This window comes from Peromyscus maniculatus, chromosome 9 (genome assembly GCF_049852395.1).
Source record: "Peromyscus maniculatus bairdii isolate BWxNUB_F1_BW_parent chromosome 9, HU_Pman_BW_mat_3.1, whole genome shotgun sequence".
NCBI classification, from domain to species: Eukaryota; Metazoa; Chordata; class Mammalia; order Rodentia; family Cricetidae; genus Peromyscus; species Peromyscus maniculatus.
Genome location: NC_134860.1, coordinates 24,338,950 through 24,365,725, shown reverse-complemented (window position 1 = coordinate 24,365,725; position 26,776 = coordinate 24,338,950). Strand labels below are relative to the sequence as shown.

The window sequence follows — 26,776 nt, the reverse complement described above, 5'->3', positions numbered from 1 at the left end:
TAGTGACATTTGTAGGTGGGCCTGTTATGAGGATGTCTGAGTTAGAGTTTTCACTGCTGTGAAGAGACACCATGACCACAACAACCCTTATAAGGAAAACATTTATTAGGGTGGCTCACTACAGTTTTCGAGGTTCAGTCCATTGTTATCATGACAGGAAGCATGGTGGTGTGCAGGCAGAGGTGGTGCTCGAGCTGAGAGTGCTATATTTTGCAGGCGACAAGAAGCCAACTGAGACACCAAGTTGTAGCTGAAGTTTTCCTGGTCCTTCCTGGCCCACGGTCAGGACAAATCTCTCTCACCCACCAGTCCCGTAGCCACTCAGACCCAAGCAAACACACAGACTTATATTACTTATAAACTGTGTGGCCGTGGCAGGCTTCTTGCTATCTAGTTCTTATATCTTAAATTAACCCATTTCTATAAATCTATAAGTTGCCATGTGGCTCGTGGCTTACCGGTATCTTACATCATGTTTCTCATCGCCTCTGCCTTTGCCTTCCACTTCCCAGAATTCTCCTTTCTCCTTGTCCCGCCTAAACTTCCTGCCTGGCTACTGGCTGATCAGCACTTTATTTATCAATCAATCATCCACAGCACTGAGTGGTATCCTGAGCATAGGAAACCTCAAAGCCCACCCCCACAGTGACACACTTCCTCCAACAAGGCTAACCACACTTCAGCAAAGCCACACCTCCTATTAGTGGCACTCCCTATGAGATTATAGGGGCCAATTATATCCAAACTACCACAGAGGGTGAGCCTTATGGTATGGTCAGATTCATACCTTTTTTCAAGCAGACACCAGAGAGATTGCATTCATTCCCTCTGCACCATAAGAGAACAGTGAGGAAGGGCTGTCCTTAAGGAAGGAATAGAGCCCTCACTGGGAACTTGAACGGCTGGCACAATACTCATGGACTTCCAAGCCTCCAGAGCTTTGAAAAAGAAATAGCTGTTGTTTCCTGTAGTCTATGGCATGTTGTTAATGGCAGCCAACTCAATTAGCAAGCTATTTCATTTATTGTGTTGGTGATACTGCCCCATATTCTGCCTCTGTATCCCTGTGACATACTCCTTTCAGTATGAGGTAGTTTAGCTTGCTTCTTTTAGTTTGAATAACCTTATAGGTTTTCAGCCTTAGCCCTAGTCCTGAAATGAGCACTGATGATCTCTATCAAGGAAAGGATCCAGAAGCAGAGGATGGATGCTGTGTGACCATCACTTCTGGGCCTGTGTTTCTGTGCATATGGCCACCTGCATCTCCATGAAGCTAACCAGAGTCCCTACTGCAATCTCCAATTATAGTCCATTGTGAGGCAGACTACCTCTAATCCATAACTTCCCACTCTATAGCTAAGCCAGCTTTAGGCGTGAATTGTTGATTTGTTCTATTCCAGTGTAAACATACAGCTGTGGCAGAATGGCTACTCTGAACATCCATGGAAAACATCTTGAGTAGCTCGTGTGTCATTTTTATGTGTATTTCTGCGTGGTTTTCATTTCATCTTAGTGCTTCTAAACCTTGGATGTTTCAAATGTGCAATCATCTTGTGCAGGGTTCATGGCGGTCTTCATGCTTCTCTGTGTCACTCATCAAGGTGTGTGTGTGTGTGTGTGTGTGTGTGTGTGTGTGTGTGTGTTGAGCACAGTGACACTTAGCTGCCAAGTGTCACAGCTGTAGAAAAGAAGTGTCTGCTTCCTATACCCGAGGCTTTCAGCATGGGTCATCTCATCTCATCCACTTAGTTCCATTGGGAAGAAAGTAAATTATTTTAAAACTATCATAATGTTCAGGTCTAGTATGCTTTGAAATTCACTGAGGTCCCCATTTATTTTCCTCGTTTAGTGAGTAAATAAGAATTACTTGCAATTAGCAGCTTAATTGTTTGTATATCAGCAAGGGAACACTCGTGAAAAATTAAAATGGAAACAATTTGTCTTTATTTCTCAGTTAGATCCTTCTCATTTTCTTTCCCTTTGCCTTTACTCTTGGTGAAATCACCCTTCAAAGGTAGATGTGGTGTGTGTGTGTGTGTGTGTGTGTGTGTGTGTGTGTGTGTGTGATGTGTGTGTGTGTGGTGTGATATGTGTGTGTGTGGTGTGATGTGTGTGTGTGTGTGTGTGATGTGTGTGTGATGCGTGTGTGTGTGTGATGCGTGTGTGTGTGTGATGCGTGTGTGTGTGTGGTGTGATGCGTGTGTGTGTGTGGTGTGATGTGTGTGTGGTGTGTGTGTGATGTGATGTGTGTGGTGTATATGTGGTGTGATGTGTGTGTGTGGTGTGATGTGTGTGATGTGTGTGTGTGATGTGTGTGTGTGGTGTGATGCATGTGTGTGTGGTGTGATGTGTATGTGTGGTGTGTGTGTGGTGTGATGTGTGTGGTGTGGTGTGTGTGTGGTGTGATGTGTGTGGTGTGATGTGTGTGTGGCGTGATGTGTGTGTGGTGTGATGTGTGTGGTGTGATGTGTGTGTGGTGTGATGTATGTGTGGTGTAGTATGTGTGTGTGGTGTATGTGTGGTGGGGTGGGGTGGGGTGTTTGGGTGTGGGTATGAGTGGATTTGTATGTGTGTGTATATGTGTGTGGTGGTATGTGTGTATGTATGTGTGTGTGTGTGTAGTGTAGTGTATGTGGTTTGGTATATGTGGTGTAGTATGGGAGGGAGTGTGTGGGTGTGGGTGCGTATGTGGTGTGGTGTGTGTGGTATGATGCAGGGTGGGATATGTATGTATGTATTGGTTGAAATATTAAGGCCACTCTGTAGTAAAAAGGGAGGTTTATTTTGTGGTAACTTACATGGGAAGGGATAGGTGAGTTGCAGGGTCTGGGAAAGGTGTGTCGCAATCCAGCGGTGTTCTCTAGAGAACTCTCCTCGGTCTACCTCCAGCATCCAGGGTCCAGGAACTAAGAGAGCTGGCACATCCGGATCTCAGGTCTTCAGGGTCCTCTCTCAGTCCCACCTTGTAGGCGTGACAGTTACCGAAGCCTCAGTGGGGGTTGGAACTTCCAGATCAAAGCTGGAACAGCTACCCACTACATGTATGGTGTGGTGTGTCTGGTGTAATGTGGTGTGTGGTATGGTGTGTGTGGTGTGGTGCAGAGTGAGGTGTGTGTGTATATGGTATGGTGTGGTGTAGTGTAGTGTGGGATGTGGGTGTGTGTATACATATATATGTGTGTGTATGTATGTATGTATGTGTATATATATATATATATATATATATATATATATATATATATGCAGTGTGGGGGTGTGGTGTGCTGTAGTGTGGTGTAGTGTGGTGTGTGTGGTGTGGTGCAAAGTGGGGTATGTGTGTATATGGTGTGGGGTGTGTGTGTGTGTGTATATATATATACATATATATAATGTGTAGTGTGGTGTGTGTGGTGTGGGGTGAGGGGTGTGTATATTGTGTTGTGGGGTGTGTTTGTGTTGCGTAGTGTGTGTATAGTGTGTTATGTGTGTTATGTGTGTGTGTATGGTATGTCTGTGGTTCAGGAGAAAGGTATCCCAGCCTCCCTTCAAAGGCAGCTGGACATGAGTTATGCTTATTTGTTTACTAGAATATTTCAGAGGGATACATGTAGCTCCTCGACATGTACCCAACTCTACTCTACCTTCAAGTTCATTGAACATTTTTATTATGTATAAAGTACAATGATGACAGTTTTTGCACACTTAATTGAAGATGTTTTCAGGTTTTCCAAAGATCTGTTTTTGTTAAATGTTGTATAAGATATGCTCTGTGCATTGGTTAAATCTTTTTGGTTTTTCGAGACAGGGTTTCTCTGTGTAGTTTTGCTTCCTGTCCTGGAGCTCGCTCTGTAGACCAGGCTGACCTCGAACTCACAGAGATCCACCTGGCTCTGCCTCCTGAGTGCTAGGATTAAAGGCGTGCGCCAGCGCCGCCCGGCCTCATTGGTTAAATCTTGACGGAGCGACAACACCGGCTTCCTCTTGGATTAGTTTGACCAAGAGTGAGCCCAAATTAGAATTTCCGCTTCTCTCCCTGTGTCCTCTATCTGTGTCTAACAAAGGGCTTTGTTTTCCCTTTTATTGGATGGCACAGAAAGCATCACTTGGGAAGGAATGAGGGATACTTTACAAAAATCTTCAGCCAGGTTTTACAAAGATGAAGTCACTGGCTCCAAATGACCCCAGCTGACCTGGGAGCAGTCAGTGTTGCCAACACAAGCTGTATCTGCAGGGTGTTTCCAGCTTGTTCACAGCTTTCATCAAATTATTCCCGTAACACACATGCACATACATCACTCAGAGTCAGCAGCATGGAAGAAAGTAGAACTTGAGATTAAAGTTTGCATTAGCTTAGGCTGTAAAAGCTGATTGCCTGGGGGATTAGAGGGAAGAAAGGTTAGTTCTTACCCAGTTCTCTTAAAGGCCAGCTTCAAACAGACCGATGGACAGTGGGATAGCAAGTCTTAAGTGATCTCAGGGGTATTATCAACTTGGCTGTGAGGGCCAGGGGAGTTCAGACTCAATGTAAGAGATGTTTTCATAAAGTTGTACCATTACAGCAGCACACTCACTTCTTTTGTCTTGGAAAAGAAAAATCCATCTTAAATTAGGAGTAAGTGTGTATATGAGGGGTGTGTGTGTGTGTGTGTGTGTGTGTGTGTGTGTGTGTGTGTGAACTTCTACAAAAGCATAGCTAGCTTCAATTCTTTTATTTCCTAGTGTTGGTGAGCTTATCTCATGTGAGGAAGTTGAAGGTTATTCAGTTCACAAGACATCGAATTGTTTTATAGTTATTCAGTTCACAAGGCATCGAATTGTTTTATAGTTATTGTCTAAACAATAACCGCACACATATCTGCCACCTGGCATATGAGCAAGTAGGGATTAAGTATGACTTCAGTCACATTTCCCAAAGGCTGGTTTCTTTTTGAAGATAAAAATGCATGAGTAGCCTTTCTCACAGAACTCACATTTGTTTGCTGGACGACTTAGCAGTTGGAAGTTGCCGTCTCCTCCATTTGACTGTCCTGTCTGCCGGCCTGGTTTGTCAGAGGTCTCGGTCCTTTGCCCACTGTGTTCACATGGCTGAAGCTTCATCACATTCCTCGTGGCTCTTCTTATTTTTGTTTTGTGTTGAAACAGGGTCTCACTATGTAGCCCAGGCTGGCCCAGAGCTCTCAATGTAGCCAAGGCTGTTCTTGAAATCATCATCTTCTCATTTCAGTTTCCTGAGTGTTTGAGTTGCAGGTCTAAGTCACGACACCCTGCCTTTCTTCTTCTTTTGATAAGCTTTATCAGACAGCTGTTGCTGGAGGGCTTCTCTCCAGGTTCCCCAAGCCCCGCAGTCCCACAATCCACTTATAAAATAATCACTCAGACGCTTATATCACTTATAAACTGTATGGCCGTGGCAGGCTTCTTGCTAACTGTTCTTATATCTTAAATTAACCCATTTCTATAAATCTATACCTTGCCACGTGGCTGGTGGCTTACCAGAGTCTCTACATGCTGCTTGTCCTGGCAGTGGCTGCAGTGTCTCCTCCTCAGCCTTCCGCTTCCCAGAATTCTCCTCTCTCCTTGTCCCACCTACTTCCTGTCTGGCCACCTACTTCCTGCCTGGTCACTGGCCATCAGTGTTTTATTTATATAGAATGATATCCACAGCAGACAGCCTCTTTTCCCCTTACTCATATAAGCCAAAGAGAGGTACCTTCAGTGAAATCTAATTTGGGCAGACTGCCTCTAATCTCATTGGCTTTAATCGGTTGAGTTGCTTCACGAGTGCACTCTTACTGGCAAGTGTGTTTGGTTCCAGCTGAGGCTGTGGGTCACAGTGTTATCCAGGCTCACTAAAGCACTGTAGTCTCTTGGCTGGGGTGGGGTGGGGCCAGTGGAGGTAGCTACTCATCATCCAGCCTGCAGGCCTAGTGGTGGCTGCATGGCTGTGTTTACAGGGATTTTAAGAGCTGGAAGAGAGAGCAAGTACCTTGTAAGTCTTTTCCTGCATCACCTTTTGTTCAACATATTAATCTCCTCCCCCACCTTCTTCTATAACCATCTTCTCCAACTGCCCATCCCTTCACATCCAACCCTGAGATTTCTTCTTTTGTTATTCATTTTTCTATCCTCATACAGTCCAGTTTGTGTTTCCCAGCCAGTCTTGGCAGTGGGGCCTGCTGTGGGGTGGGATAGACCTAACAGATGTGATATCGTTAGAGAAAACTGCTGTCTCTCCCAGCATCTATCAAATGCCAGTACCTCCTCAGATAGTGGTGGGACTTTTGTGTCTACCTTCCCCTTCTACACCGGGACTTTATCTGGCTGTAGCTTGCATGGGTCTTGTTCATGCTGTCACAGTTGGCATGTCATAGTACATCTGCCCTGTTGAATCTGAAACTATGTGTTGTTATCTCAGTGGATACACTGTCTCTGGTTCTTACAATCTTTCTGTCCCCTCTTCTGTGAAGAGCCCCCTGTGCTTTGGGGGGAGGAGTATAATATGTATTTACCATTTAGGGACAAGTACCACACAGTCTCTTATTATCTGTAAATTGACTAGTTGAGGGTCTTTGTGTTAATTGCTGTCTACTTCAAGGAGATGCTTCTCTGAGAAGGGTTGAGAGAAGTATGGGTATAGGGCAAAGTCATTAAGAGTCATTTTAATGTCCATTTACTCGTTTTTTTATATCAACACCTCAAATGTGAAAATTGGATTTCTTCCAGTGCCAATTAATTTCCCTTCCTGAGTGTGCATTAACATCCTTTATGTATTTCAGCCCAGAGGTCCTGAAGAGTGAGCCGTATGGAGAGAAGGCTGATGTCTGGGCTGCAGGCTGCATTCTTTATCAGATGGCGACTCTGAGTCCTCCCTTCTGTAGTACCAACATGCTCTCCTTGGCTACTAAAGTAAGCCACAGGGAACAAAAGGGCCTCCTATAGCTACCAGGCACACCCTGTTCTTCACAAAACCCTTGTGACTTACACAGCCATCAGTTAGAAGCATGTGTTGTTTGATTTCCTACACAACCCAGTCTATCTTATCTCTCCTCTAAATATCTATCACAGTGCATGTATATTCCTATTTGTTGTATTCATTTGTCATATAAAGTCATGAAAATAAATTTTCAAATACTGTTTCTTTGTGGTTTGGAGATGGAACCCAAGGCCTAACACATGCTAGGCAAATGCTCTATCATTGAGCTTCATTCATATTATATTATCCCATGGATTACTTTATCATGAGCCTAAGGTTAACTTTAGCTCAGCTTGGAGAATAAGATTCTGTATTCTAGAACTGTCTAATTGGCTATTGGAATTAATTTTCATTTGTTGGGATGTTTCCATTCCTGATTAACTTTTGTGTGTGATGTTATATGAATTTATTAGCAATCCCCATTGTAGCCATGAATGACTGCTCACAGATAGCATGGTTGTTTGATGCTGTTGCTATTTTCTGTTTGCCTTGCAGATAGTGGAGGCAGTGTACGAGCCGGTACCAGAAGGCATCTACTCTGAAAAAGTGACAGATACCATTAACAGGTAAATAGTCTCACAATTTACAACATATAGCTGCCATCATAAAATCCCCATGTCTTTATATAATCACTACCTATGGGTAAATAGTTACGAAAGGTCCCTCAGGTAATCCAAACCTAGAAAGATGTTTGAGCATCATTAGTAATAGTGACTCTTTGGAAACTGTTGGGATATCCAAGAAGAACTTGACAGAGATGTACAGATATTAGGCCTATCTATAAAACCTATGTTGACATGAAAAATGTGTGTAATGGTGTCGACATGAAAAATGTGTGTAATGTGAAACTAAGTAAAACAAGTAGTGTGAAAATCTATTTTTCTGAAATAAATAAAATATGCACAAATATGGAAAAAAGAGTAACATAGAAGCTAGATAGGGCAACGATAAAACTGCAGGTACTTTTAAAAGTTGGTAATACTGTATTTTATACTAAATTCTCAAAAAATGAGAGGCTTTACCCATTCATATAGCAGGAGTTTAATAAAGGTTGTTGCCTCCTGGCCTCACACTCAGACCAATCCTGCCTGCTGCTCTCCGGGTTCCGGCTCCTCCCTTCATGACCTTTCTGGTACTGGTCCTTTCTTCTGAAACCCTCCCCTCTCAGACACATGCGTGGTTCGTGCCCTCACTTCCCATGGATCGACACAGAAGCATCTCAGATCGGGAAGCCCACTCTGAGCACCTACTGTCTCGGTGCTCTCTAGCCTGCTTTAAAAACCAGTCTCTGTGCTTCTGTGACTGTTAACCTTTGCTGTCAGTTTGGATGGATTTGGAATCACCTAAGGGACATACTGTTGGGTATATCTGAGGCAGGGTTCCCAGAAAGGCTGAGTGATGAGGGAGGACCCACCTGAATGTGGGCAGCATCACCATATGAGATGGGGTCCCAGACTGAAGCAAAACAGAGAAAGCGAGCTGAGAACCAACAGTTTCTCTCCTTACACTGTGTATAGATGGTCCTATCACACCCCTGCCATCATGCTTTCCAATCACAAGGGACTGTATCTCCTCTTAAGTGATAAGTCAAAATGAACCCTATTTCCCTGAGTGGCTTTTGTCAGGTAATTTGATTGTTACACCAAAGAAGAAAACTAATACACAAAGTCGGTACTGAGAATGATGTTGCTGTGAGAAATCTGACCACATCCTTGGCAGATCTTTTTTGTTTTCATTTTTATTTAATTTCATTTTATGTGCATTGGTATGGGGATGTCAGGTCCCCTGGAACTGGAGTTGCAGACAGTAGTGAGCTGCTGTGTGGGTGCTGGGAATTGAACCCTGGTCCTCTGGAAGAGTAGCCAGTGCTCTTAATGGCTGAGCCATCTTTCCAGCCCCATTTGTAGATCTTTGCAACTGGTTTGTGGAACAGATATGGAAGAGTTTGGAGCTGTGGGCTAAAGACGCTGCCAAGTGCTGTAAGTGGAGCTCCGTGGGCCACTCTGGTGGGAGTTTCGAGCACCAGGGTTGAAAGGAACCCTCCCTAAAGCAGGAGTCAAAATAATCCTCCATTTAATCAGGTATTAATATTTGGTGACAGCAGCAAAAAGCGTAATTTGTGCCCCTAAGATATCACAATAAGCATACACATGCTTATTTGTTGACTGTCTCTTCTTCACTAAGTCAACTCGAGAGCAGACATTTTGTTACCTTGCTTCCAACTTGTTGAGTATGCAGAGGAGTGCCTGTCACAGACCAGACCCTCAGTCAACACTGGCTCTGGGAGTTATGGCTGACATCTGGTGTCAGTGTCAAGGACATCTTGGTACTTCCATGGAACCAACATTAGTTTTCTGCTCCGTCAGTCTGGACCACATCCTTTTCATTTTGGATGTTAAAAGTCCTACAGTCCCCTTAGATGGACAAGTTTCTGCCTCTTTCTGAGACTCTGAAACCCTGGCTTCATGTCTATCCTGCATATATCACCATCTCCAATGACATACTACAGTGGTCATTCACTTGGCTCTTTGGTTACTCTTGCAAGGTCATTTTATGCTGGTTAATGCCTTACCTCTTTGTAGAATAATTTCTTGACCACGTATACAGAATGCTGGCCTAGTCTCTTGAGCCTCAGCTTCTATAGAACACCCTGCTCAGGAGACCCTATGTACTGGAGGTGCTGCTCAGGAGACCCTATGTGCTGGAGATGCTGCTCAGGAGACCCATGTACTGGAGGTGCTGCTCAGGAGACCCTATGTGCTGGAGATGCTGCTCAGGAGACCCTATGTACTGGAGGTGCTGCTCAGGAGACCCTATGTACTGGAGGTGCTGCTTAGGGACCCTATGTACTGGAGGTGCTGCTTAGGAGACCCTATGTACTGGAGGTGCTGCTCAGGAGACCCTATGTACTGGAGGTGCTGCTCAGGAGACCCTATGTACTGGAGGTGCTGCTCAGGAGACCCTATGTACTGGAGGTGCTGGTCAAGGGATTTCTATATCTGCTTCATCATTGGTGTAACAGGGATTGTCACCAAGGGTGACAAGCAGAGTGGAACATAGTGACAGCTTCTCTTCTCAAAGCTCATGTTGGTGGGCTCATGAGGAACAGACAAGGGGGAAGAAAGATGGAGGGAAATGAGATTCCATTATATACAAGGCAGCGTTTGATGAGGAGTGGAGGAGGGGGGATGTTGCTTGTGCTGTGGATTGCACACCGTGGGTATAGTGCTAAGACAGACAAAAGCACTTCCATTAGCTGGGGAAGTGGACTAATTTTGGAGATATGTAGAGTTGGATTTATTTAGTTACAACTTCGAGACATGGAAGCAAGAACGGGGAAAGGGCAAATGTCAGCAGCAAGATAAGGACAGGTACCTCAGGAAGTACACCCCAAGATTAGCAATGGATGTCTGGAGGCTTCAGAGGGAGCTCCAGGAGTAGTCTTCACAGTAGGTTCTGAGTTCACTGCTACCATAATGTTTCAAAGGATGAATGATACTTAGCAGGGACTCCATATGAAATGCTTTATTGCTGTTGTTTTGCATGTGTATGTGTGTGTGGTGGTGTGGTGTGCATGCATATATGTACATGTGTATATATATGTAATATATATGCATATAATGTGTGTGTATGTATATATGTCCACATTGTATGAGGGTGCTTGTGTGTGTGCCTGGAGGCCAGTGTTGATGCTGGGTGTCTTTCTTGATCATTCTCTTCTGTGATGCTAAATCTCTCAATTGAACCCAAGCTCACCAATTAGTCTATGGCCAACTTGTCCTGGAGATTCCCTTTTCTCTGGCTCCACAACTGTGTGGCTTTTATTTGGGTTCTCTGTGTGCAAATCCTTTTGCAGGTCAGTGCTTTATCCACTGATTCATTTCCACAGCTCCCAGATGAAATGTTTTTGAAGGTGTTTATAATTTAAACTACTAAGCAATGATAATAATTTAGACCTGGTAATTTAACTTTATAGCTAACTCTAAATTAAGATCACAAGGTATATGCTATAACATTTTCATTTAAATTATTCAAGATTCCTAATTTTCTGCATTTGCATTAAGAAAGTTTTATCTCTAGAACACTTGAAGCCATGATCTATTGTGAGTTAAATGCAATTGTATATTTAATTTGCTTTGAATTTTTAGTGTTGAAGAACTAAGTTCCAGTAGAATTAGAGCACAATTTCAGATTTCCCATTTTCTTAGTCTCTTATTTTCTTCAAAACATTGGTGCAAGGTTATGTACAAGCAAAGTTCTTAATAACTATCGATGATTCAGCAAATTACTATGTTCAGCACCAGTTGTCAGCCAGCCACTAGACAGAACCTTGGCATACAAAACCACCACTGAGTTTGATAATAATTTAGTGATTTTTTTTTTTAAAGGCTGGCCTGAGCTCCTTATCCCCTTGTCTCAGCCTCCTGGCTGCTGTCTTTACAGGCTATTAGCAACACACACTACTCATTCTTAAACTCTGTGTTTTTTCCAATCACATATACCTCATTTCTTGAGTTCCTAGCACCTCATTTTTACTTTGCACATTCTTGTCAGGCACAGCCCACAGTAGTTGCATTTCTAACACGCAGTCTTTCCTTCTTCCTGTTTACATGGTGTATTCACACATTTTGTTATCAAAACGTTCCTTTCCTAAGCAAGCTTTTAAATTGGGAGAATAATTTAGCCACCCTGAAGAGTCTGGAGCAACAACAGAATCTATCTTGTTGCTTTGCCTGGTGCTGGCATTGCTATTTTTACAGTCAGTGTGCGGCCGGGCTGTGGAGGCAGCCGTGTGGCAGGCGGGCGGCTTCCTCTCCTGTCTTTTCTCCTTTCCCTTTTCTTTTCCAAGGAGGACTATTTCCTTTTATGCAGTACCTATTCCAAGTGTGTGAGTTTTGCTTTCTGGCTGACTGCATAAGCTGCCTGCTGCTTTGTTTCCAAGCAGACATGATGCTTAGCAAGCTTAGCCAGCCATGAGCCCTAAGGACAAGGCAATCATCACGTGCTCACCCTGCCTTCAAGTCTGTGTTGTAAAACATGAACACTATCCCTTGCAGTTTTTTCCATCTCACCTCTGACTGGAGCACAGAGTCGGTGAATGAGAGGAATATTGCAGACTTTTTCCCCTACAGCATGATTTTATGCTTATTTGATTAGGGAATCATGCATGTAACCCTGAAGAATGTATCTTCATGGGAATGGAGATACATGGGAACCTCTGCTAGTGTGTTTCCCGAAGTCCACAAGCCTGTGTCTGGACATCTTAGTTAAAGATAGGTAAACTCTTCAGGTGTTAGGCTGGCTGACCAATGAGCTAGCTGCAATTGCAGAAAGCTGTCAAACATGCAGAAGATCCTCCCCTTGTCCACCTTGAGACCCGAGACATTCATGGCCAGCCTACAAGCCTGGGCTGTGAGCCCAAGTGCAAAGCCCTGTAGCTGCCCCTTCCCTAGGTTTCGGGTGTCTTTTGAGAAGTGCTGGGTTCAGAGCTGTGTCTGAGGCTTGTCCTGTCCCTGCTCTTTTTTTTTTTTCTGAGACAGGGTTTCTCTATGTAGCTTTGCGCCTTCCTGGCACTCACTTGGTAGCCCAGGCTGGCCTCGAACTCACAGAGATCTGCCTGGCTCTGCCTCCCGAGTGCTGGGATTAAAGGCGTGTGCCCCCACTGCCTGGCCTTGTCCCTGCTCTTGGGTGCAGGTACCATGATGGACACTCAGTTGGGCTGAACTTGACCTCTCCTTGCCATTCCAACCATGACCTTTGTTACACTTACCTTGTCTTCTCTCAGGTGCCTCACTCCTGATGCAGAAGCCCGTCCAGATATTGTAGAAGTTAGTTCCATGATCTCAGATGTGATGATGAAATATTTAGACACCTTATCCACATCCCAGCTGGCCTTGGAGAAGAAACTGGAGAGGGAGCGGAGGCGCACCCAGAGGTATTTTATGGAAGCCAACAGGAATGCTCTCACGTGTCACCATGAGCTGGCTCTGCTGTCTCAGGTAAGCAGAAAACTCTCGGTCCTACCTGAGGCCTTCCAATAATCTGTCTGAAGCTCTTCATGTTTGTTTAATGAAAAATTGCCTACAGTAAGGAAAGTAGTCAAAAAGCAAAGTATTTCCTCATCATATAGTTACATATTTGTATCCATTATTATATTCTACAAATGAATTTAAATAATTCAGAATTACTGATCTTCCACAGTACTTAACTGTAATGTATTGTGTACTGTGAAATCAGATCATCAGGAAGCACTCTTAGAACGTCATCATGTTAAGCTAATGCTCTCTGTGTGTAGCACCTAGTGCTTATAAATATTTATTTTCCTTAGCCATCTTGTCACACTTGAGGATAAACGTGTACGTTCACTCAGAGAAGAATACCATTTGTCTTTCTATTTTTCTTGCTGGTCTGTGTAGCCTCTCTGCTTGCTGCCCGTGTATGCCTTGTTGAAGCCTCACTCTCAATGCTTCTGGGTTTTTCTTTCCAGAACTATTTTGGTATCTAAGTGTTTCTCAGAGTACAGCTTGGAGGAGTCCAGAGCTTCGATTGGGCTCCTGGTGCTGGCGATGCTTTTGCTCTGTCCTACCTCCCTTTCCTGGACCTTGGCAGTGTGCTGAGTCTTCAGACACCCCTCGGAAGTGCTGCTCCTGTCCTGAGGGTGGGGCTCAAGGTGACAGGACCATAAGGCTCATTCTTGGTCGTCATGTCTGGTCATTGATTCCTTCCCACCATCCCAAAGACTTGCTCTCAGTGAGGAAATGAGACAAGAGTCAGTCTCAGGGAACAGACCTCACTGACTCCTGGAGTAACAGTGTTTCAGAGAACCCTGTTCCAGAGAGAAGGAAACACCGCTCTAAAGCACGCATGTCTTGAGGTACTCAAGAATCTTAAATTTGAGTACTCCATGCGTTTGTCTTCTGGGGAGACTCATCCTCATTACTTTAACTGCTGAGCCCAGCTGTGGCTTCAAGGCTGATCTACGCTGGCTTTCTGATGTTAGGAGGGGTAACCTGGAGCTGTGGCTCTCACTGAGCCCCAGGCTGGGAGCAGGGCTCACCTTGCTTATTATTTTCCTCTTGACTGCATAACATCAGGCAGCAGTATGAAACACACCCTTCCACGCACATTATATGTTTTAGTAGATTAAGATGCAAGAGATGTAGCTGTTTCTCTCCATCGTGGTATGAGCTTGGAGGCTGCAGTGCCACGCTCCAGCTGGATCCCAGGTGGATATGAGGGTCATTTTTCATTAGGTTCATGTGGTGGTGGGAGGGGTTCATTTAAAACTGAACAAGAGGAATCCTCTTATCTTCAGCAAAACACCTTGAGAGAGATCATTTTATATATTTATTATCACTTCTAAGCTTTAAAAATATATCTGTGGAAAATCTCAAATATATCAGCAAACCATTTCCTCCACACAGCCCCCAGCTCCAGCACTTGGCTGCTCAGAGCTAATCTCTGTCATTTCTGTACCGTCTGCTTCCCAAGCCTCATCTGTCTCAGATCACTCAGCAAATCCCCACTGCCACACGGTTTTACTCATCAGTGTATCCTTACATGTTTGGAGATTGGGTTCAGCTGGAGACGTCAGACTCTCAGGCCATGGCCAGAAAAACAGGGCAATCGGTGAAGCCAAAGAAAGGGGTTTTGAAGAAGCATTTACAAGCTTCAGAGAATATTGGAATTAAAATTTAATGTGTTCAAATCTACAGCACAACTTCAAAAGTCAGAGTACAATTGAAAGATTGGTTTTACTTAAATATGAGCATGGGAGTAATTCTTCTATTTAACTGTAAGCATGATTTTTTTTTTTTGAAGAATTTACATCTTGAGGGGACTGTAGATCTGTGATGTAAGAGTTCTCTGAAATTACCGACCCATGTGACTGTCAGTTAGGCAGTACTTTCCACGTAAGCATTGCAGTGGCACATTGTCGGAAAAACAAAATACCCAGGACTTATTATTGCTGATAAAGGAGAGAGGGAGCTGGGGCAATGACTCAGCAGTCTAGAGAGCGTGGCTGCTCTCTCAGAGGACCAGAGTTCGATTCCCAGAACCCATGTAGTAGCTCACAACCACCTGTATGTAATTCCAGTGCCAGAGGATCCAAGGCCCCACTCTGGTGTCTGTGAGTGCTGTCTGCATGTGGTACACAGATATATAGTCATGCAAAACCCCACACACATAAAAATAACAAATAAATAAAATGTTCAATTTTTTTTTTTATTTTTTATTTTAAAAAGGAGGAACAGGGCTGGAGAGATGTCGGTAAAGTGCTTACCTTGTAAGCATGAAGATCTGGGTTCAGTCCTGGTACTGCTGAGTGGTTTCTCCTGGGGGGAAGGGAAAAGTGTCTACGCATTCCAGAGAGGGCACCGACAGCAGAGCAAAGAAATGATTCCCCCAGAGGCTGACTTGACAAGCCAATACGTTTATCGGGGTTGCTTACAGGAGTATAGATGAGGGGTTACTTAGAAATGCAGACATGGTTCACATGCAGCTGTGGCACCAAAGGGCCCCCAAGCATGGGTGACAAGTCAGGACAGCTGCTCCGTTGGGAAGAGTTTCCTCTTCCCAGCATCCACCTTACAGTTTCTGTCATCTGGAGAAGGGCCCTGGGAATCTTGTTAACTTCGGGAACTTCTTGCTATTTGTGAGTTATCTACTCCCCCTTTCTGGAGGGGATGCTTTAGTTCAGAGAAAATCAAAGCATAGCAAATATTCACATAAAAACAAAGACAAAAACCTGCCGGTCAGGGACTGCTCCACGGCTGGGGTGAGGACATTTGCTTCCCGAGTTTGTTAACTTGAGAGTGATCCCTAGAACCCATGTAAAGTCAGATGTAGAGAACTGAACCCACAAAACTGTTCTCTGATGCCCATATGTGTACCATGGTACCTTTTTGAGGCCCACACACGCATCATGCGCAGATAAACACACAATAACAACAGTAGCAACAGTAAAACTCTGCAGATACCATGGCAATTATAGTAATCCCAACATTAGTAATGTGGAGGAAGGCAAATCCAGCCAGCCTAGCCTGCTTGCTCAACTCCAGTCCTGTAAGATACCCTGCCTCAAAAAAATAAGATGGGGCCACTGAGATTGAGTAGGTAAAGGTGCTTCACACCAAGCAGGATGACTGGGAATCCCAGGTACACACATGGTAGGAGGAGAGAAGTGACTTCTATAAGTTTTCTTCTTACCTCCATGTGCATACCGTGGCATACACACATGGGCACACACACACATGTGGGTACACACACACACACAAACAAACAATAAATTAATTATTTATTGAGAAAAAAGGAATGACCTAGGTTGTTCTCTAACCTCCACACACATGAACACACATGCACACCTGTACACACCCACACATAACCAAACACACACCAACAATTTAAAAAGGAAGAAAAGTTTGCTTTGTTTCTAATTCTCATGGCTCATGTCCTGGCTATGTGGCATATAACTTAAGATGGCATCAGTTCTATCAAACGTGCAGGCCTGTGTTAGGAGGAGGGCTTTAGTCTGTGGCTGGCTTGTCCAGGGGGCAGTTCTGCAGGAAAGCAGTGCATGCCAGTCATGTGGATAAACACGTTCACTGGGTCCCTAAGCCAGCACAAGGTGCCTCGTGGAGTGTTCAGTCTTTATGGACCATTGAGAGATAGTTGACTTCAAACCAAGCTTCTGTGACTACCTTAAAAACACAAAACTTCTCTCCTTGTACTGTCTTAAGCACACTAAGAATCTTCCCCTTTCAAAAGCAATCAAATACTAAGAGGAAAACACAGCTTTATTAAAGAACCAACAAGAACAATATAGTGCATCTTATCAAAAGAAAATAAGCAGCTAGTCTGCATTACTCTCACTAGGCACCAATTTTTATTAGGACTATTATTATCTTTTCATTGACTTCTTTATTTGTTTTTATTCTATTTTAATTAAAAATTTTCAATTAGCATTTGCAGAATTGAGTTTCATTATGGCGCTTCTAAACTATCTTTTTTTATTGGTTCTCTTTCCTCACTTCTCTTTGTTCCATCACCCCTGGTGCCCTTCGCCCTCCCCCAACAGCCTCCTTTGTGCTTCCTGGTCATGTAGGTCCTTTGCCCTCCTTTGTGCTTCCTGGTCATGTAGGTCCTTTGCCCTCTCCATTATTATTTCCACTTACGTTTTACGCTGTCTCTGCTCTCCTCAAGCAATGTTATGATTGTTCCAAGTGTGTGGAAGGCTGTTTCAGAGCAGCTACTACCAATAACGCAGCCACAGAACTCATTATGAATGAGCACTAAAGGGAGGAGAAATTGGTGGACCACTGCAGATCCGCACGTCTGGAGGGAGATTTGTGGTGAATTGGTGGAATGCTTCAGATTGGTGGGTTCGCTGATAACCGACAGGAAACACCACAGACTTCCATCTCAGGGGGCATGTGCTATTTATCCCCCTACTTTAGCTTATTTTAGATTATGGAAAATTTCAAAATAGGCTGTTAAAGATGAGTACAAATATATATTTCAAAAGAGCCAAGGAAGCTTCATTAATGAACTCTGTTCCTGCTGAGTACTGCAGTTACCTACTGTGAAAGTGAAGCAAGGCGTTCCCTTTAACTTCTGAAATTCCAGATGAGAACTGATACAGGGAGCTGTTAAGAATGAGAATAAATTAGACTAGAATAAGGTACAGGCTTCACTCAAATGTCTGACAACGAGAGGTATATGGGGGTGCTTCGGAGACTGTGACAGCCACATCTTGTTTGGGGTTCTGACACAGTTCACAATGCATTGAGCCCACAATCGTGACCCTGTGGGTATTATTTTAGACCTGAGCAGAACATCAATGTAGGAATTGTAAAGAAGACTTTGCTTAGTTCTTCCCCACCAAACAGGAGGCAGCCATTAGTGCTGGGGTTGCAGATGTGCATGCATCCAGGACAACAGTCTAAGCCTTCAGTGTGGGTGCTGGGGATCTGAACTCAGGTCCTCATATCTGTGAAGAGCATATTAGCAACTATGACAGTACGTCTTATTTCATGGGTAGTTTGGGTAGAAGTTAGGCATGCAGATTTGTCACTTGATTTGAGCCTCCATCCCTGCTGGTTACAGCTACAGGTAGACATAGCCTCTGTTGACTGTGTCTGTCTCTGAGGACCTAAACATACAGTTTCCATTTTGAGAGTTCTGTTCTCAATCTCCTCTTGCCAAGATGGCAGCTGGGTACAGGAGGAGGCTGAGGAAGGCTTATGCCAGTGGGAAGGCAGGGCCCTCTGGCTGCCTGGGGTGGCCTTTACTGATATTCATTGCTGTAAACCTATTTCTATGGTTTGGGGACATTGACCTGTCTTTGTTAAATGTTTGTGTCCTATGTGCTCATGATCCTTGAAGTCCCATCTCCAGCACGGGGTTCACCATTTCTGCCCCTCTTCTGAGACCTGACTGTTGTAGGAAGACTTTTTGTCCCAAATAACCACACCGAGACTTATTATTAATTATAAATGCTCAGCCGATAGCTCAGTTTTCACTCAGTAGCTCTTATAACTTAAATTAAGTCATATTTCTATCTACCCTCTGCCACATGGCTCAGGACCTTTTTTCAGTATGGCAAGTTCATCTCCTGCTTTCCCTCTGTCTCCGTGGGACTCCCGAGACCCTTCCTCTTTTCCTTTGTGCTCTTTTTTTTTTTTTTTTTTTTTTTGGTCTGTCAGTCCTGCCTGACTTCTAGCTGTCTAACTATTGGCCAGTCAGCTTCTTTATTAAACCAATCACAGTGACCTATATTCACACAGTGTAAAGGAATATTCCACAGACTGTGACTTCTTTGGTGACATCCACAGTCTCAGTGAGACACATGAGAGTTTGGGATGCCTCTCTATGCTACACACATGCCATGGGGATCTCACTGGGAGCAGGAGGCACTAATTCAGTCCTGCCAACTCAGGTACCTCCTGTTCTTCCACCTCTCCTGCCCCAGATGACTGCCATTCAGTTATCCTTTCAGCCAGGACCCCCGAAGGGCCCCCTAGGTGCCAGCCAATATTGTAGGCAGCAGTGATACCCCAGTGAACAAAGCAAACTAGGCCTCTGCCCTTGTGGGCCATTTGATAAGTGTCCAGAATAACCGTGTGGTCTGCAGCATGGCAGTGGGCATCGGGCTGCTCTCAAGTGCCCCGCCTTCTCTGGCTGCAACCAGACTCTCCCCAGACCCTTTCTGTATTTCTGCTAACACCCAGCTCTAGTCTTTGGGTTCAGATGTGCCGGAGCGGCTGAGAGGGGTAAAGTCAGGGTCACCTGCAGCTACCCTGTCACTGCGCTCTATTTCCTGTCTTCCCTGAGATTCAGGATTCTCCCATTCCTCTCTGACAGAGCCACCTCCCTGTCACAGCCAGTTCTAGGCCCAAGCATCCTTCACCTCACTGTCCTTGACTCTGCGGTGGCAGCATCAAAGCTTGGTCTCAGCAGTGTAAGAGCTTTGGGATGGGGGAGTGCATAAGCCATTCCAAGACAACAACCTGCCTCACCATATGTCACAGTCAACCTCAAGCCGACGTGTCTGAACTGAGCCTCACCTCAGCCAGACAAGCCACCTGTAGCTAACAGGCACACAGCAGTAGTGAGCCTCATGATGCAATCGGGCAGGTCTATAGAGGAACACAGAATGTGCATATATTACAGAAGGCATTCTTTAGCTTGGCTTACACAGGAAGGTCTGGGTAATCTAACAACGGTTGTCTGTATGCTGGAGAGGCTGAGAAACTGCAGCTTCCCAGTCCACAGGGCTCAACGCCTAAGCATTCCCAGTCTGGCACTAAAGGCCAATACTTCAGCCAAGATGCCACCTCTGTACTACCTACCTACCAGGGACCAGGGGCCACTAGAGCACACGCCAGGGGAACATGTAGTAGGCAGTAATTTCTGCTTACCACTGTGGCTTTGGATGGAGTGGGCATTTAAAGTGTGGTCACTAAGGTTCTCACTTCCCTGTGCAGCACAGGCCTGCACCAGCAGACTCGTGAAGAACTGCCTTGTGTGCCCGAGGGGGCAGGCCAGGCCATCGTAAGGACAGAAGTGGGAGGACCATGCTGGTCCTGCAGCTGCTGTCCACTGTAGATGTCCTCCTTGCTGAGAAGGAGCACAGTTGTGCATAAAAAGCTGTGTCCACACACAGACTCAGTCGGTTCCATCCACTCTAGCTAGGATTTCTCACCCTCTCTGTCTCCCTGCACATCCTCACCCAAATTATCATTCACAAAACAAACCCATACACTTGATTTTGGCAAATTATAGTTAAGATGATGATTAAGTGATCCTAGAAAAGTTTCAGCTTTTAGTGAATTAAAGACGTTTATCTTAATGTGATATAGTCAGACAGCTTAAATATATCACACAGAGCATCATCTTAAATTCCACCCTTGGAGAACAGAGCAGCCGATGTACTGCTTAGCAACAAAGATCATTTTTAAATCACAAGTCTTTTACAAACTCACATCATGATAGGATTCTGATAATTCTAATACAGCCTGTTCTATGTTCTTGGAAAACTTTATTGACAGCGGTTCGATTTTTTTTTCTTAAATTCGCAGATATCTTTACAGTTGGGTGCTTAAATTGAAGTGTATGCAAGCATCTGGATGTTCTTTTTTTCTGTGTGCACTTGGATTTTTAAAGTGTGCTATTTATTTATCCATTTCGCCTTGTTTTGATTGTACCATATGTCATTCACAAATGCTGAGCCTGCCACTAAAAGCTTGTGCTCACAACCCTCTGCTAAGAGATTAAATTAAGCCATGCAGAAAATAATGTATTTTAAAAGGACAGTATTGTGCTGGACAATTTTGCTTTTATAGTCTGGTTAATTGCTGACTGAATTTCTCCCAAGACCCTGAAAATGCAACAAGCAGCGATATAGGGAAAGAAAGATCAGAAATCAGGAAATCTCAGCTTGTTGGGAAATGTTCTTTGCTTAGTAGGTTTTAGGAAAACAACAGTGTCTCACCAGCTCTACTCTCCCAAATAGATAAAATTCTCTCATCCACTTTGCAAACTCCCCCTTTCAAATCAACATGGTTTACATATGCATAGTGTGATGTTTAAGTGCTGAGCCTAATGACTTTTGACATGTACAATCATTGGTGTACACACACACACACACACACACACACACACACACACACACACACACACTTCTGTGCACATCCCCCTGAAAGCTCCCTCACATCACCTTAGGTGACTCCTACCTGGGGCTGGGGCTGGAGGTTAGCGGTGGACTTCATACGTTTCTAACATATGCATTCTAGCCATGCCTGTAGCAGTCCTCCATCTTATGTATATTAGTTCTATTTACATTAGGTTGTTGTGTCTCAATTCCCATTATCTTTCTGAATTAGTTTTTATTTATACATTTAAATATATTGTATATTAGATACACACTATACTTTATATATACAATACCTATGTGTGCAGTGTAAATACTTACCACATTTTATTGTCATGATGATGAATACTTATTTCCAAAATTGGAATGCTAATCAAAACTGCAACAAACTTTATCACATGAGACATTTTGTGGATATGTTTCTATTTCTTTTAGGTAATACCTAGGTACTTTTATTTCATGTATTTTAATACCTAGGTACTACCTAAGTAGTTGTATGGTTTACTACAAAAGAGACTACTAGCTTTCCAACATTATACTGTTTAACACTCTCCAGAGCAGGATACAGAATACAGACGGTGGTTTGCATGAAAATCCAGCATTTTTACCTTTTTATGTATTTTAATACTAGCTTTTTTGAATACTTGATCCCTAATTGGTGGTTATTTGGGGAGAGTTAGGAGGTATGGCTTTACTGAAGGGGGTGCGTCACTGGGGGACCCATGCCCTTCCCGGTGTCCTCTCTGCTTCCTGCTTGTGGATCAAGCGTGGGCTCTCGGCTATTTCTGCTGGTGCCATGCCTTTGCTTTACTGTCCCGGGACTCGAGCCCTCTGAACCCATAAGCCCAATTAATGCTTTCTTTTGTAAGCTGCCTTGGTCATGGGGTTTTGTCACAACAACAGGAGTATAAGTAAGACGTGGTGGTTCCGGCTGTGGTGTCTTTGCCGATGTCTGTGTCTCTGGTGTCTGAGGTGTTTTGTTTTTCTTTTATCCTTGGTGTCTCCTTTGTGCCTTTAGTGTGCGTTTTCCTGGCAGTCAGTGCTGTCAAAGCTTGTGTCCGGTTACGTGTCTGTGTGTGTGCATGTTTGTGTGTGTGCTAAGTGTCTGTTCAAACAGTTTGTTCATTAATTTGTTAGATTACTAGTCTGTTTTTTTAATTTTTTACCTTTTTATGTATTTTGATACTAGCTTTTTGTTAAGGATGTTTTATAAAAATTCATAACCTGTGGTATACCTACTGACTTATTAGTAATATTTTTTGAGGCATAGAAAAGTTATAATATTGATGGAGACCAACTTATTTCTTTAGTTTTTATTTACTTGGTTGTTAATAATTTCTACATCCTAGTTAAAAAAAAGTTTTGCATACCTCATGGTTGAAAAAGTAAGCTTTCAGGGAGGACTATAGGCCTTGAATTATTATTATCATTTAAAATAAAATTTAATTTTGTATGCAAAAAGGTAAGCTTTCTTATTTTGAAAATATATCAATATATTTATTATTATATACTTATATAAATATATTTAAATAAATATGTATTTTATATTTAGATCAATGACCCATTTTAATTTCACTTCATGTGCATAGTAATGAAGATATCATTTTTCATGTGACCATGCAGCTTTTCTACATCACTTTTAAAAATTTTACTGTCTGTGTGGAATCATTTGACAAAAGTGAATAACTATTTCTGAGCTCTGCTTGGCTTCATTGATCTGTTTACTCATTCATTGACCAATTATCATTAGATGTTTTGAATATTATAAAGTTGACACTTTTTTGAAAATGAGTTGTGTACATTTATCCTGATTTGAAAGATACGCAGCGTGGAATGTTTGGGATGAGAAATGCATTTTCCCGCGTGGTTGCTGTCTGTCTCTGCTCTCAGGAGTTTCCAGGACACGGTCTGTTGTCTGCTTCCGTTGGATCCTGTGGGCTCCTTCCTCCTGGCTGAAGCCCTGCCTCGGCGCGCGCACCTCTTTCACTGGTGTTGGACCTGGGCTGTGTGAGGCCTCCAGCGTTGTTGCTCTTTGTCAACTTTGGTTTGGGTGGTGTGGGTCTACTGGGTTTCAGTGTTAGCTTTTTTATGTTGTTTTTTCTTTTAGATTATATACAGAGTAATGGGCTCACTGTGGAATCCTCACTACATACTTTAGTTTTGTTCAGCCTCCTCCTCTCACCCTGGCCTCTCCACTCTCCTCCTCGTGCTGGCTCCCTGCTCCCACCTCCCTCTTCCTCATCACATATATTGATTCTGTTGCTCTCAATTTTTTTCTCTCTCCAACCCTTCTTGCAAACCTCCTTTTTCCCCTCAGTGACACCTCTCAAGTTAAATGATGCATATACCCCCAAACAAGACACAAATACAAAACATGAAGTCCAGGATCCACATAGGAGAGAGGCATGTGGTATTTACCTTTCTGGGGGTCTGGAATATTTATCTGAATTTCCAGTTCCAGCTATTTGCATACAAATGTCACCATTTCGTTTCTCTTTATGGTGAGTAAGTCCACATGTGTGTACCAGGTTTTTATTTTCCTACGGTCAGTTCACAGACATTGAACTGGTTCCATCTCCTCGCTGTTGTGAACAGTGTAGCAGTAAGCATGGATGTGCAAGGATCTCTGTGAGAGGACCTAGAGACTCTGAGTCCAACAAAGGCATAGCTGGACCATATGGAAGTTCCACCTTGGGTTTCTGAGGTACCTTTATACCCGTGTTTGTATGTAACCTTTATATCGGCAAGAAACAAAACATGACCAGCAGCAGAGGGTGAAGCTCCTTCATCTCCACATCTTTCCCAGAGTTTATCATTTGTTTTCTTCACCACAGCCATACTGGCTGATATGAGATGTCTGCATACAGCACTCTCAGTTTGCATTGTCTAACAGCCAAGGGCATAGAACATGCCAGTGTTTACCATACCTTTTATATTTTTCCTTTGGGAAATTGTTGGGTTAATTTGCCCATTTATTTATTGGAAGATTAGTTGTCTTGGTCTACATTTTGAAGTTTTTTGTATATTCTAGGTATCATCCCCCATCTGAGGTGTATCTGGTAAACATCTGACCTGTTTTGGAGCTTGTCTCTTCATTCTGTTCATAGTCTCTCTTGCTGTGAGGAAGCACTTGAATGTCATGTAAGGCCACTGGCCAGTTCTTGAGGTTCCACCCTGTGCTGTTAGGACCCTTTCACAAAAATCTTTGCCTGTGCTCGCACCTTGAGGTGTTTTCTCTGTGTCTCTTAGAAGTGCTGGTGTTCCAGGGTTTAGATTAAAGTCTTGAATGCATTTTGAATTGATTTTTGTGTGGGCTAAGAGACTTGAATCTAGCTTCATTCCTCCGCATGTTGATGTACAGTTTCCTAGAACCATTTTCTCAAGAGTCTATCTTTTTTTTTCCAGTTTATGTTTTTGACTTTATCAAAGATCAAATGGCTGGAGCTGTGGCTCCTCTGGTCTATTCTGTTAGTCTACCTGTCTGTTCTTACACCAGTACCATGCTGTTTTTGTCATAGTGGTTATGGCATATAAATTGAAGCCAAGCATTGTAATACCTCCAGTACCAGTACTTTTTTTCTGCTTATAATTGCTTTGTCCTTTCATGGTCCTTCAGTTTCCAGATGGATTCTTGGATTTTTTTTTCTAGTCCAGTGAAGAAAGCCATTGGAATTTTAATGGAGATTGAGTTGAATCTGTACACTATTTTTCATTAAGATAGCTTTCCCCACAATGTTAATTCTGCTAGTCTATGAGCATGAAGCATTTTTCCATCTTCCAGTTTCTTCGTCAGCTTCTTCCTCCAGTGTCTTAAGGAGTTTATGGTTGGGTCCAGCCAGTGTTGGCAGCGGTGTGCAGCTGGGGACAACTGCTAGCTTTTTGTGGAGACCCGAGTTGACCCCTTTTCAGTTTTCTGTATCTCTTTCTTTTATTTTTCTATTGGTGTTTTGTCTTTTCTTTCTTTTTTAAATCTTTCATCTCACAGATAATGGCTTCTTATCTGCTGTCTAAACCAGAACCACCTCTAACTGCTTTAGAATGGGTTTGTAAGTTTCTTTAAAAGATCAGAGTACAGATTTGATTTTTAAACTTTGTTGTAATATTAATCATATCTTTGCAATATTTTAAATCCATCTTTAGTTTCACTTATTCAGCAAAATTTATGGATCACTTATTAGTTTTCTGAAGACCCTTGTACTCTCCTGACAAAATATTTGATACAACAAAAGCTTCGTATTCTGCAGTGAGGGAGAAAGTAGGTAGAGAGGAATCTGCAGATCATTATAGCAACATATTTTAAATCAAAATAAGTCCACCTCCTTACCATTTCTCCCAGCTTATAGGTTCTGAAAGAGTGTCTCTCCATACTGAGAATTCCCTTTCATCAGGATTTACAGATGCAAAACTAGAAACTGGTTACAGCCGAGCTGGTTCTGGACTAGCTAATCCTCCTGAAGTCTGGAGTCATCTGACTCAGAACTCACAGCCTCACTCTTCTCTTCCATGGCTCAAAGAAAAGTGTCTAAAAAAATTATGTGTATGTGTGCACATGCCATGTCACATGTGTGGAAGTCAGAGAACAGCTTGTGAGAGTGGATTCTTTCCTTCCACCTGGTAGAATCCAGGGACTGAGGTCAGATCATCAGGCTTGGCAAGGCCCTTACCTGCTGATCCTTCCCACTGACTTCATAATTTCCATTTATGATTTTTTTATTCATACCTGTTCTTAAGACAGATGAAACCATTGCTGCAGCCTTTGCAGATGCTCACATCTAATTGCACTGATGCAATATGAAAATGTCGATGTGTCTTATGGTGTTGTGAATTGGACCCAGTGCCTCAATAATGCTAGGCAAGAACTTCGTCACGGCCTGGAGCCGTCCTCTTTTGTAGCTTCTGCTTCTGTGCCCCTGGCCTGCACCTTAGCTCTGCTAGTGATCTTCAGCCATGCAGCTTAAGCAGCTCTCCACACTTGCTGTGAATGGTCCCACCTGGTGAACGCCTTTGGTATCGTGAATGACGTGGGTAGTTTCTTGTTCAGTGTCATCTGCTTTGACAACCCCAAGCTGCCAGCCTTTTGTGTTTTTATTGAACCTGAGAAACATGTTATACATGGTTTATTATACAGTGTAGCAGAATATTGAGACCTGGGCCAGATGAATGACTTAGGTGTGGTCTCAATGTAGACATACTTTCATTTTCTCAGGACTTTCTGGAGGAGTGCATGTCCAGTTCTACAAGAGGGAAGCCGGAGTTGCTGGAGCCTTGAGTGACTGAGTCCTCATCACTGCTGTCCCTCATCTTGTATGGGTGTTGTTGCTCATTCCTCATGGCCTGGCTTTGTCTTATATTCATGTTCCTCTGAGAAATTCTTTCCTAACTGATATGGGGATGAGTAGCTACCATTGCAAATATTTGGGAAGAGACTCAAAGGAGAGAAATTTCTGGTAAACTGTCATCTGGGCTCTGTTCCTTAGATACAGTTAGGCCACCAGCCCTCTCCGGCCCTTGGTGTGGGCACTGCTGTCTCTGGTCTTTTGTCAGATAGTTGACTTTAGTTTACTTCTTGGTGTTTATGGATTAAACGGACCCAGCAATGGATGCGTAGGTGGAACTACTGCTGTCACTTCTGCATGAAGTATTTGCAGTGGTATCTTAGACACTTACATGTG

General features: G+C 43.4%; 1 protein-coding gene across 5 annotated transcripts in view; it reads left to right on the top strand.

Moving 5' to 3' along the window:
• Nek10 (NIMA related kinase 10) overlaps nucleotides 1-26,776 on the top strand; it is a 201,288-nt gene that overhangs the window by 120,761 nt on the left and 53,751 nt on the right. For all 5 annotated transcript variants that reach the window (XM_015994002.3, XM_042284371.2, XM_076544479.1 and 2 more), the window contains 3 exons: nucleotides 6,756-6,885; nucleotides 7,448-7,518; nucleotides 12,738-12,951. In XM_015994002.3, the coding sequence (XP_015849488.1) occupies nucleotides 6,756-6,885; nucleotides 7,448-7,518; nucleotides 12,738-12,951 (415 nt within the window). The remainder of the gene's footprint in view (nucleotides 1-6,755; nucleotides 6,886-7,447; nucleotides 7,519-12,737; nucleotides 12,952-26,776) is intronic.